The sequence below is a fragment of the Salvelinus fontinalis genome, chromosome 1 (genome assembly GCF_029448725.1).
Source record: "Salvelinus fontinalis isolate EN_2023a chromosome 1, ASM2944872v1, whole genome shotgun sequence".
NCBI lineage: Eukaryota > Metazoa > Chordata > Actinopteri > Salmoniformes > Salmonidae > Salvelinus > Salvelinus fontinalis.
The window spans coordinates 68,415,192-68,428,307 of NC_074665.1; the positions used below are offsets into that span (position 1 = coordinate 68,415,192).

General features: G+C 43.6%; 1 protein-coding gene across 5 annotated transcripts in view; it reads right to left on the reverse strand.

Annotated features, from left to right (window-relative positions):
- Positions 1–8,522: 8,522 nt before the first annotated feature.
- The window catches only part of LOC129860638 (caskin-2-like), an 83,507-nt gene continuing 78,913 nt past the window's right edge, over positions 8,523–13,116 (reverse strand). For all 5 annotated transcript variants that reach the window (XM_055931264.1, XM_055931254.1, XM_055931238.1 and 2 more), the window contains 2 exons: positions 10,451–13,025; positions 8,523–10,372 (listed from right to left, as the gene is read on the reverse strand). In XM_055931264.1, the coding sequence (XP_055787239.1) occupies positions 10,276–10,372; positions 10,451–13,025 (2,672 nt within the window). In that variant the 3' untranslated portion in view covers positions 8,523–10,275. The remainder of the gene's footprint in view (positions 10,373–10,450; positions 13,026–13,116) is intronic.

Below are 13,116 nucleotides of genomic sequence, written 5' to 3' on the forward strand. Positions count from 1 at the left end.
TCAAGGTGTGTTGTCAGTCTTTTAATCTGCAATCTGGTTGGTTGGTGGTCGCAATACTTCCTTATAAAATCATGAGCTAGCCAATAGCAAGCTGGAACTGATGGAGCTTTGTGGATGACTGATTCATCTTCAATATTATTTCCAGAGACTTTCATGCTTTAGTACTTCTGACTAGATAAACGACAGATGATCTGTTGAATTCTTAGCAATACAAGACCATTGTCTAAACATTTATCACCTATGTGTTCTACACGTCTGTTTGGCAAATATTACTGAATTTGTTCAGGAATTCTATCGTTCTAATGCTGACCACTGGTTTACTTTGGTGTAATGTTTACTACCCTGTCTATTTGAAGATTTTGTCATGTCAATTCTTAGATGGGGAATTTAAAATACATTCAATTATGTTCTAAATGTGACATGGTCATATATGTGGTTCTAGATTTTTGAATCCAAAGTTAACCATTCTATCTTAGTGTAAAGTTGAAACACTCCTGGGTTAACAACCTGTCCAAACCGGTGTTCAATCACACCTATTGTAAAATCTTAAATAGTTTATATTTGTATCATTTTCCCCCCCCTGCCATTGTCTCAACGAATGACATGAAAATATAATTTTATGTTTCTTTCATTAGATTTGTACATAGTGAATTGTGTCTTAAAGAAAGAAATCCTCAGTTTGTTTGTTTCTGAATAGACTCTCTTGGTTGAATGGAATGTTAGCCAACTGTACAGTGTATCAGTCATTTCCTACTTTGTGTCAGTTAGCTCTGGTCCAGGGCGCCACTAGGCGCTATAGTATAGACCAGGGATCAACTCCAACTCTGGTCCTGGAGAGCTACTGGGTGTGAAGGCTTTTGTACACTGGTAGAAGGGCTGAGTTGTATTGATGAGGATGACAGTTATAAATTTGGGATCAAACATGTTGTCTTTTTGTCTATCTTCTTTAACCCTTTTTGTGTGTCTCACCATGTGTTCTCTGTGGGATCTCAGAAAGGAAAACAACTGTTTTAGATTCTCCCTTTTTTAATGGTTTAAACAGTAAACTGATGAGTAAGCAGGTGGGCGTGCATCACAAACAACACAGACCAATCAGCAAGTCAATAGCTAGTGCTCTAGAACAATGTTCTGACATTAGAATGAAGCCTAAAATAAAAAACGTCACACTTTACAGTTCTTACAATTCCTGTTAGTGAAGTGTCATTTTTTGTTGTTCTTTAACACCGTAGTTAAGGTTAATGTTAATAAGGTTATTTACAGTAAGAGGTTTTAGGGCTCTATTCAATCCGTATCGCGGAAGTTCAGCAGTACAGCGTGATGGAAATATTGCCGTTACATTTCCAAGTTAGTGCAGACTGCATTCATGGTAAACACAGCATAGATCAGCTCAATCAGAAAGTAACTTTTAACATTTTTATCGCTTTGGCCCTAAGAATGAGTAATCATTCACCCAAATTACATAAATTAGCATTTATAGACAGTGGCCAGGTGAAGACAACTTTAATCATGGATTGTTGTCTTACCTTGTCCATAGACTGTTTTACAGTATAAGGAAACCAATATGTCATTTGTGTGTGTGTGCACACCTACACACAGCTCTGGAAAAAATTAAGAGACCACTGCAAAAGGATTGGTTTTTCCAGCAGGACAATGCTCTGTGCCACACAGCCAGGTCAATCAAGGTGTGGATGGAGGACCACCAGATCAAGACCCTGTCATGTCCAGCCCAATCTCCAGACCTGAATCCCATTGAAAACCTATGGAATGTGATCAAGAGGAAGATGGATGGTCACAAGCCATCAAAAAAAGCCGAGCTGCTTGAATTTTTGCGCCTAGTGGCATAAAGTCACCCAACATCAATGTGAAAGACTGGTGGAGAGCATGTCAAGACGCATGAAAGCTGCGGTTGAAAATCAGGGTTATGCCACCAAATCTTGATTTCTGAACTCTTCCCAAGTTAAAACATTAGTATTGTGTTTAAAAATGAATATGAACATATTTTCTTTGCATTATTCGAGGTCTGACAACACTGCATCTTTTTTGTTATTTTGACCAGTTGTCATCTTCTGCCAATAAATGCTCTAAATGACAATATTTTTATTTGGGAAAACGTCAAGTTTATAGAATAAAACAAAAATTTATTTTACCCAAACACATACCTATAAATAGTCAAATCAGAGAAACAGATAATTTTGCAGTGGTCTCCTAATTTTTTCCAGAGCTCATATATAACTGAACAAAAATATAAACGCAACATACGATTTCAAAGATTTACTGAGTTACAGTTAATGAGGAAATCAGTCAATTGAAATAAATAAATAATGCCCTAATCTATTGTCTGTAGCTTATGCCTGTCAATACTATAACCCCACCGCCACCATGGGGCACTCTGTTTACAATGTTGATATCAGCAAACTGCTCACCCACACGACGCCATACACGTGGTCTGCGGTTGTGAGGCCGATTGGTCGTACTACCGAATTCTTGAAAATGACGGAGGGGGCTTATGGTAGAGAAATTAACATTCAATTATCTGGCAACAGCGCTGGTGGACATTCCTGCAGTCAGCGTGCCAATTGCACGCTCCCTCAACTTGAGACATCTGTGGCGTTGTGTGACAAAACTGCACATTTTTGAGTGGCCTTTTATTGTGCCCAGCACAATGTGCACCTGTGTAATGATCATGTGGCTTAATCAGCTTATTGATATGCCACACCTGTCAGGTGGATGGATTATCTTGGCAAAGGAGAAATGCTCACTAACAGGAATGTATACAAATGTGTGCACCAAATTTAGTGCGTATGGAACATTTCTGGTATCTTTTAATTCAGCTGATGAAACATAGGACCAATACTTTACATGTTGCGTTTTATATTTTTGTGAAGTGTATAATTGCAGTATTGATGGGGACTGTACTGTAGAACCTGAGTATACTGGCTATTTAATGCTTGAGTAAAAGTAACTATGTCTGCATCCCAATTCCAAAATGCCACCCTATTTCCAATGAAGTGCACTACTTTTGACCAGGGTCATGGTCAAAAGTAGTGCACTAAATACGAAATATGGTGGCATTTGGGAGGCCCCATATCTGATGAAAGTAGTAAACACTGCATGAAGCAGAAGCAGCTACAGTTGAAGTCGGAACTCCTCCTAGATACAATACTATCCTACTGTGCATACATATAGAAGTACAGTTCTAATCAAATGGCTACCCGGACTATTTGCATTGAACACCCCAGCTTTACACTGCTGTTACTTGCGGTTTATTATTTATGCATGGTCACTTTGCCCCCATCTAGAGTTGAAGTCGGAAGTTTACATACACTTAGGTTGGAGTCATTAAAACTCGTTTTTCAACCACTCCACAAATTTCTTGTTAACAAACTTTAATTTTGGCAAGTCGGTTAGGACATCTACTTTGTGCATGACACAAGTCCTTTTTCAAACAATTGTTTACAGACATTATTTCACTTATAATTCACTGTATCACAATTCCAGTGGGTCAGAAGTTTACATACACTAAGTTGACTGTGCCTTTAAACAGCTTGGAAAATTCCAGAAAATGATGTCATGGCTTTAGAAGCTTCTGATAGGCTAATTGACATAATTTGAGTCAATTGGAGGTGTACCTGTGGATGTATTTCAAGGCCTACCTTCAAACTCAGTGCATCTTTGCTTTACATCATGGGAAAATTAAAAGAAATTAAAAGAAAAACATTGTAGACTTCCACAAGTCTGGTTCATCCTTGGAAGCAATTTCCAAATGCCTGAAGGTACCTCCTTCATCTGTACAAACAATAGTACGCAAGTATAAACACCACGCAGCCGTCATACTGCTCAGGAAGGATACGCGTTCTGTCTCCTAGAGATGAATGTACTTTGGTGCGAAAAGTGCAAATGAATCCCAGAACAACAGCAAATAACCTTGTGAAGATGCTGGAGGAAACAGGTACAAAGGTATCTATATCCACAGTACAACGAGTCCTATATCGACATAACCTGAAAGGCCACTCAGCAAGGAAGAAGCCACTGCTCCAAAACCGCCATAAAAAAGCCAGACCGGTTTGCAACTGCACATGGGGACAAAGATCGTACTTTTTGGAGAAATGTCCTCTGGTCTGATGAAACAAAAATAGAACTGTTTGGCCATAATGACCATCGTTTTGTTTGGAGGAAAAAGGGGGAGGCTTGCAAGCCGAAGACCACGATCCCAACCGTGAAGCACGGGGGTGGCAGCATCATGTTGTGGGGGTGCTTTTCTGCAGGAGGGACTGGTGCACTTCACAAAATAGATGGAGGATGGAAAATTATGTGGATATATTGAAGCAACATTTCAAGACATCAGTCAGGAAGTTAAAGCTTGGTCGCAAATGGGTCTTCCAAATGGACAATGACCCCAAGCACACTTCCAAAGCGGTGGCAAAATGGTTTAAGGACAACAAAGTCAAGGTATTGGAGTGGCCATCACAAAGCCCTGACCTCAATCACATAGAACATTTGTTGCAGAACTGAAAAAGTGTGTGTGAGCAAGGAGGCCTACAAACCTGACTCAGTTACACCAGCTCTGTCAGGATGAATGGGCCAAAATTCAGCCAACTTATTGTGGGAAGCTTGTGGAAGGCTACCCGAAACGTTAATAATTTAAAGGCAATGCTACCAAATACTAATTGAGTGTATGTAAACTTCTGACCCACTGGGAATATGATGAAAGAAATAAAAGCTGAAATAAATCATTCTCTCTACTATTATTCTGACATTTCACATTCTTAAAATAAAGTGGTGATCCTAACTGACCTAAAACAGGGAATTTTTACTAGGATTAAATGTCAGGAATTGTGAAAAACTGAGTTTAAATGTATTTGGCTAACGTGTATGTAAACTTCCGACTTCAACTGTATACACATAATATTAAGCGCAGTACAATATCACAGCTATATGACTACAAAACTATTATGGAATTTTATAATCATTAACTTTTGTTATATGAATGCTAATATAAATAATACAATGTTGTTGACATGACATATGACAGAGAAGGTGCATATAAATAAATAAGTAAATGTTTTTTTTACAAAATAAAAAAAGTCAGTCGATGTAGTCATTGTAACAAGAACACTTTTTCAGAAACATTCATGAAAGTTAAATACATTCGAAAGCGGCTTTCTCTCTTGAAGAAACATCACTGAAATGGGCCCAAATCCGCCCCTTTGTCTTTGGTTTTGGGGTGGCACTGGTTGCCACAGAATTCAAGTGGCAGTTACATTTGCCAAGACCCACCCCAGTTTCTGATAACAATTGCTGGAACAGCATTGGAGAAACAAAGTTAGATTTGTTTTCTCCAGTGGCTACATACAATTTTGGCCTTATAAATTCATGATACAGTATGTACCCATTGATTGTAGAATATAACTTATAAATGCCTCATGAGCTTTGAACAACTATCTTCAGAATCCAAAATATAAGCTTGTTTTACTCAAATGTTTGTAAACAAAATATGTAAACAAACACTATATAGCCTCAAAACATGGTTAAAACAACACTGAGTACACCAAACAGGAACCCCCTCCCCTGTCCTCAGAACAGCCTCAATTCGTTGGGGCATGGACTCTACAAGGTGTCAAGCGTTCCACAGAGATGCTGGCCCATGTCGACACCAATGCTTCCTACAGTTGTGTCAAGTTGGCTGGATGTCATTTGGGTGGTGGACCATTCTTGATACACATGGGAAACTGTTGAGCGTGAAAAACCCAGCAGCGTTGCAGTTGTTGACACACTGAAACCGGTGCACATGGCACCTACTACCATACCCTGTTGAAAGACACTTCAATCAACGGCACACATACACAAGCCATGTCTCAATTTTCCTTCTTTAACGTGTCTCCTCCCATTCATCTACACTGCTTGAAGTGGATTTAACAAGTGACATTGATAAAGAGATCATAGCTTTCACCTGATTAGTCTATGTCATGGAAAGAGCAGGTGTTCTTAATGTTTTGTATACTCAGTGTATAATGTTGATATCATGGATGGTCAGTGCTTGCCATCCATAGCTCCGTCTATACATTTGAGTGGTTAGATTTATTAAGCCCCATCCCTCATCTTTTTACCAAAACAGGGGCGCTTTGTTATCGTTTCAACTAGGTCAGGGTTTACTGTAGGTTACATTACTACAGTCCAGTTCAATGTACAGTACTCTGAGGCTATGCAGTAGACTTCCGTGCAAGGGTGGGCAATTCCAGTCCTCGAGGGCCTGATTGGTGTCACACTTTTTCTCCATCCCTAGCAACCACAGCTGATTAATCAAATTGCATTCTAAACTGAAGATCATGATCAGGTGATTATTGGAGTCAGGTGTGTTAGCTGGAGCTGGGGCAAAACTATGACACCAATCCGGCCCTTGAGGACTGGAATTTCCCACCCCTGCGAGAGCCATCCAAGCCTGTTATAATGTTAAGGTGTGTATCAGTGGAGGCTGCTGAGGGGAGGACAGCTACTAATAATGGCTGGAATGGAGCTTTTGCTGTATTTGATACCATTCCACTGATTCTGCTTCAACTATTACCACGATCCTCCCCAATTAAGGTGCCACCAACCTCATGTGGTGTGTATACTACCCACCTTACAGTGGCAAGAAAAAGTATGTGAACCCTTTGGAATTACTGGGATTTCTGCATAAATTGGTCATCAAATTTGATCTGATCTTCATCTAAAAAACAACAATAGAAAATATAGTGTGCTAATAACACACAAATGATTGTATTTTCTTTTCTATATTGAATACATAATTTAAACATTCACTGTGTAGGTTGGAAAAAGTATGTGAACCCTTAGGCTAATGACTTCTCCAAAAGCTAATTGGAGTCAGGAGTCAGCTAACCTGGAGTCCAATCAATGAGACGAGATTGGAGATGTTGGTTAGTGCTGCCTTGCCCTATAAAAAAACACTCACAAATTTTGAGTTTGCTATTCACAAGAAGCATTGCCTGATGTGAACCATGCCTCGAACAAAAGAGATCTCAGAAGACCTAAGATTAAGAACTGTTGACTTGCATAAAGCTGGAAAGGGTTACAAAATTATCTCTAAAAGCCTTGCTGTTCATCAGTCCACGGAAAGACAAATTGTCTATAAATGGAGTAAGTTCAGCACTGCTGCTACTCCCCCTAGGAGTGGCCGTCCTGCAAAGATGATTGCAAGAGCACCGTGCAGAATGGTCAATGAGGTTAAGAAGAATTGTAGAGTGTCAGCTAAAGACTTACAGAAATCTCTGGGACATGCTAACATCTCTGTTGACGAGTCTACGATACGTAAAATGCTAAACACGAATCGTGTTCATGGGATGACATCACGGAAGAAGCCACTGCTGTCCAAAAAAACATTGCTGCACGTCTGAAGTTTGCAAAAATGCACTTGGATGTTCTACAGCGATACTGGCTAAATATTCTGTGGACAGATGAAACTACAGTTGAGTTGTTTGGAAGGAACACACAACACTATGTGTCGAGAGAAAAAAGACAGCACACCAACATCAAAACCTCATCCCTTCTGTAAAGTGTGGTGGAGGGAGCGTCATGGTTTGTGGCTGCTTTGATGCCTCAGGGCCTGGACAGCTTGCTATCATCGGCGGAAAAATTAATTCCCAAGTTTATCAAGACATTTTGCAGGAGAATGTTAGGCTATCTGTCCACCAATTGAAGCTCAACAGAAGTTGGGTGATGCAACAGGACAACAACCCAAAATACAGAAGTAAATCAACAACAGAATGGATTCAACAGAAGAAAATACACCTTCTGGGGTGGCCCAGTCAGAGTCCTGACCTCAACCCGATTGAGATGATGTGGCATGACCTCAAGAGATCAGTTCACACCAGACATCCCAAGAATGTTGCTGAACTGAAAGTTTTGTAAAGAGGAATGGTCCAAAATTCCTCCTGACCGTTGTGCAGGTCTGATCCACAACTACAGAAAACATTTGGTTGATGTTATTGCTGCCAAAGGAGGGTCAACCAGTTATTAAATCCAAGTGTTCACATACTTTTTCCACCCTGCGCTGTGAATGTTTACACGGTGTGTTCAATAAAGACGTGAAAAAGTATTGTGTTATTAGTTTAAGCAGACTGTTTGTCTATTGTTGTGACCTAGATGAAGTTCAGATCAAATTTGATGACCAATTTATGCAGAAATCCAGGTATTTCTAAAGGGTTCACATACCTTTTCTTGCCACTGTACTTGTCAGTAGTATAAACACCTGTACAGTTGATTACTGCTATTTGGGTTGTTAATCAGATTCATCCCACCATTCTTGATTTTCTTTTTCCCCTCCTTACATTTTAATTGTCTAACATTTGTCTGCATTGTTAGGTGCTAGAAACATAAGTATTTCGCTGCACCCGCTACACTGTGTATGCGACCAAAACTTAGATAACATACTGCAACACCCCCCCCCCGCCACCCCCACCCCAAATGTTGTTTTGAAGCCTTTGGAGAGCTAACACTGGATTTCCACTTTGGTAAACCATTAAAAAAAATGTGCATGGAATTTAATTCAGATAATATGTCATCTTATAGATACTTACCCAACTCAAACAATAATCAACCAAACTATAGTATATTACATGTTAAATAACATAAGATGAAACAAATTAAAGTACTTTTGAAATGCCATAGTTACACTTAATATTGAAGTAAATAGGTGCTCCCTTTGTTAAAACAAATGCAAAGTAAACTAAATTCTCAGTTTTCAGGAACGTTAAAGATTTATCTCATGCTAAAAATATTGACACACTTTTTAACGTAACATTGGGTAAAGTTTAAGATGAGAATATAATACAACTTACAATATATACATGTTAAAAATGGACCCTTATTCCGTTGGTAAAATCTAGTTGGCTCAGCGCAAAGCTGTAGCAAAGCAACGCATGCTCTGTCATAAACCAGTGCTCGATGTCATAAATCACAGTACACTTTTCTGTGTTATTGTGCTCTCTGCCTAGCAAAACCATTGATCCAGGGTTATGTGCTTCAGTTTAGATAAGTCCTGGTGTTTGTGCCTCTCACTGATGCTATTCCAACAACACAACCCACAGGTGTATCCCTCAGTAAGGTATATCCCTCAGTAAGGTGTTTCCCTCAGTAAGGTGTATCCCTCAGTAAGGTGTATCCCTCAGTAAGGTGTTTCCCTCAGTAAGGTGTATCCCTCAGTAAGGTGTTTCCCTCAGTAAGGTGTATCCCTCAGTAAGATGTATCCCTCAGTAAGGTGTATCCCTCAGTAAGATGTATCCCTCAGTAAGATGTATCCCTCAGTAAGATGTATCCCTCAGTAAGATGTATCCCTCAGTAAGATGTATCCCTCAGTAAGATGTATCCCTCAGTAAGGTGTATCCCTCAGTAAGATGTATCCCTCAGTAAGGTGTTTCCCTCAGTAAGGTGTATCCCTCAGTAAGATGTATCCCTCAGTAAGATGTATCCCTCAGTAAGGTGTATCCCTCAGTAAGATGTATCCCTCAGTAAGATGTATCCCTCAGTAAGGTGTATCCCTCAGTAAGATGTATCCCTCAGTAAGATGTATCCCTCAGTAAGATGTATCCCTCAGTAAGGTGTATCCCTCAGTAAGGTGTATCCCTCAGTAAGGTGTTTCCCTCAGTAAGATGTATCCCTCAGTAAGATATATCACTCAGTAAGGTGTATCCCTCAGTAAGGTGTATCCCTCAGTAAGATGTATCCCTCAGTAAGGTGTTTCCCTCAGTAAGGTGTATCCCTCAGTAAGATATATCCCTCAGTAAGGTGTATCCCTCAGTAAGGTGTTTCCCTCAGTAAGGTGTATCCCTCAGTAAGATGTATCCCTCAGTAAGCGCTTGTGTAAAAGATTCTGATGACAAAGTGTTTGTGTAAGATATCTGCTCTCCACATTGTGCCTCCCTGCTCTCCTCAACCCTACGGCTCCCCTCTCCCTTCTCTCATCTTTTCACATTCCCTCACCCTTCCTTTCCCCTCTCTCTTCGCCTCCCTCGTACTTTCTGTCATCCACCCTATGAGAGTGGATGTTGGAAACATGCAGATCAGTCTAAGCAAGTTTAGGGCACCGTTCTGTATGGCTCGCTAATTCCCTATATAGTGCAATACTTTTGACCAGGGCACACAGGGCTCTGGTCCAAAGTAGTGCACTATATAGTGAATAGGGTGCCATTTGGGTCAAAGCCTAGGTATCTAGGCAACCCAACCCAATCCATTGAACCCAGCTGATCCTATTCAGTTTGCCTTGAGTGAAATGAAGAGGATTTAATCCAACATGGCATCCAGCTGGTCAGCGAGGTCACCAAACATGTTGCCGATTTCATCCAGAATATTCCCTGCTGCTTTCACTGTGCCGCTGCCACTGGAATAGAGAGAGGAGAGTGTTAACACAGTGAGTGTGTGTGTGTATATGTGTCTGCCGCATGTGTGTGTGTCTTACCCATTAGTGTCGTCCTGAGCCAGTTTCCTCTCTACATCTTTCAACGCTTCCTCGAGTGACGTGCTGGTCTCATCCAGCCTCCTCTGAACCAGTACCTCCGAGCAGGCCTTACCAGCCTGGGCCTTTACTGCTCGCCCTGCCTGGCCTGGAGGCCCTGAGGTGCGGTAGGATGAAACGGGGGCTGCCTGGGCTGGGGAAGTGAAAACCACACTCTGGACCACATTGAGAGTCACACCAGGGGAACGGGCTGTAGGGGCTGACGTTATGGATGTGCTGCGCTGGGGAAGTCTAGAGACAGTAGCAGGCGTCTGGTGATTTACTGGCTTGGATGTTATTGTTTTCTGTGGACTGGCTGGTTTGGTTGCTGTTACTAGTTTCTGTGGATTGATTGGTATAGAGTTGGTTGTGTGTGTATTTTGTGGGCTGGCTGGTATATGGATAGTTGCTCGTGTCTGTTGACTGGCTGGTCTTGATGAAGTTGTGTGTATTTGTTGATTGGCTGGTATAGGAGTGGTTAATTTGGACGTTGTTGCTGTCTTCTGTTGACTGCCTGGTTTAGATGTAGTTGTGTGTATCTGTTGACTGCCTGGTTTAGATGTAGTTGTGTGTATCTGTTGACTGCCTGGTTTAGATGTAGTTGTGTGTATCTGTTGACTGCCTGGTTTAGATGTAGTTGTGTGTATCTGTTGACTGCCTGGTTTAGATGTAGTTGTGTGTATCTGTTGACCAGCTGGTTTGAGTGGAGGGCTGGTTGGTTTGGAGGACAGAGGTGGTTTCTGGCCTGTCCCTGTCGATCCTACTCTCTGTAAACTGCGCTCTGACCCCACACCTGCTTCCTCCTCACTCTTTATGTCTCTGTTTGTGTGTGTGTGGAAGCCGTTGGACCAGCTGTGTGTGTGGGGCTGTGTGTGTGCGTCATCTTCGCTGGGGGTGAAGATCTTGTCCAGTGTGTGTGTGTCCCGGTCTTTGGGCTGACGCCGCCGTTTGACCGTGTCCGACTCTTTGAGGTTGAACTCTGGGACCTCCAGGGACTTTGGGGGCTGCATCTTTGGGTCTTCTAGAGAAGCCTGGGGTTGGATTTCAGGCTCTGCCTGGCAACCTGCTCCCAACCTGGGCCGCTGTTTGATGGTGAGGTTGCCCTCCTCTGCGAAGGGGAGATTCTCACTGGAGCTCCTCTGAAGCGACGTAGAGCTTTCCAATACTGAACCACTCTTCCTCCCTCTCTCCCCCTCCTCTTCTTGGATTCTCTCTATTCCTCCATCTCTATCCCTCCGCTCGCTCCCCATCCTCCTCAGGCCTTCCAGCCCCAGAGCGGGTACAGGTTTGTGGGAGGCGAGGGTGGGGGTGCGTGGGGAGGATAACTCTACCCCCTTAGGGGGACTGCCCCTGGGCCCGGACCCCTGTAGCCTGGCTGCGATGCTCCTCACACTGCCTGCACTCTCAGTCTCCACCCCTGGCACCTCCACCTCCACTGACACTACTGCCGCTCCTCCTGATTCGTTGGCCTGGCTGCCACTCACTGAGCTCAACCTCCTAGGTGGCGGTGGGGGCGGGCCTTTGCGGCGAGAGCGCACAGCGAATGTGTGGCTCCGGCTGATGTGGCGTTGGACTGCGGAGGATTGACCGCGGCCTGGTTTTCGCCCTAGTGTGGCATACGAGGGCATGGTCACCGGGGGAACGGATTCCTGCGCCAATAACTCGTCGTCTTCCGGTTCTCCATCTGACAGGGAATAGTGGGTCAGACTCTGGGTGCGTTTCTTAGGGCCCTTAAGGGCCTCTAGTCCTGGCAGGGGGACAGCTCCAGCATGGGGCTTGGGTAGACCACGCTGGCCCAGATCGGTACCTCCTCCCTGGGTGTGGAGGTAACTGAAGGTCCTCTGTGTGGGGGAGGCCTGGGGAGAGAAGGAGGGGCGGTGGGCGTGGGCAGGGGACTGGCAGGGTTTGGGTTTACTGGGCCCGGCTGGGTAGGCGAAGCGGGGCATCTTGCTGGGGGTGAGAGGAGGGGTGATGGGGGGCTGGCGCATTTGGTCTGACCACAACTCTGTGGGTCTCTGCCTGTCTCTCTCTGGACTCGCTCCTCCCTCCTGTCTCGCCCATCTTCCTCCCACTCCCCCCAGGCTCTCGTCCGAGCGACTATACGCTCCAGCCGATGCCAGAGTCTGTTGGTGATGCTCTTGGGAATATCCCGGAAAATTCCCAGAATTCCCAGATCCGCGGGAGCGCGTTCCAATGCTCTCCTGGCTGAGTGACATCGGCGACACCACACCCCTCACCACACCTCTCACACCCATCCCAAACCCCCCTATCCCCACCCCTCCTCCTCCTGCCCTCCCCATCATGGCGTTTTGAAGCTCTGTGCTCAGCTCGCTGTCCTGAAAGGAAAGGAGGGGTGTCCTGGGAGTGTGGGGGGATGGGGGGCAGCAGTCGGCAGGGGGCTCGGGGGGCTCAATAGCCACCAGCTCCAGAGCCGCGAGGGGTTTACTACACCGTAGCGTGCCGGAGCCAATGGCATGGTGACGAGAACGATGCAGGTCGCATAAACGCTTCACGGCTAACATCAGCTTCTTCTGATGACCTGGGAGAGAGAGAGACAAAATAAATTCAACAGAAATTGTAGAAAAAGAACAATGAAAAATAATGATGATAAAAAGTGGTTAAAAGGGTAA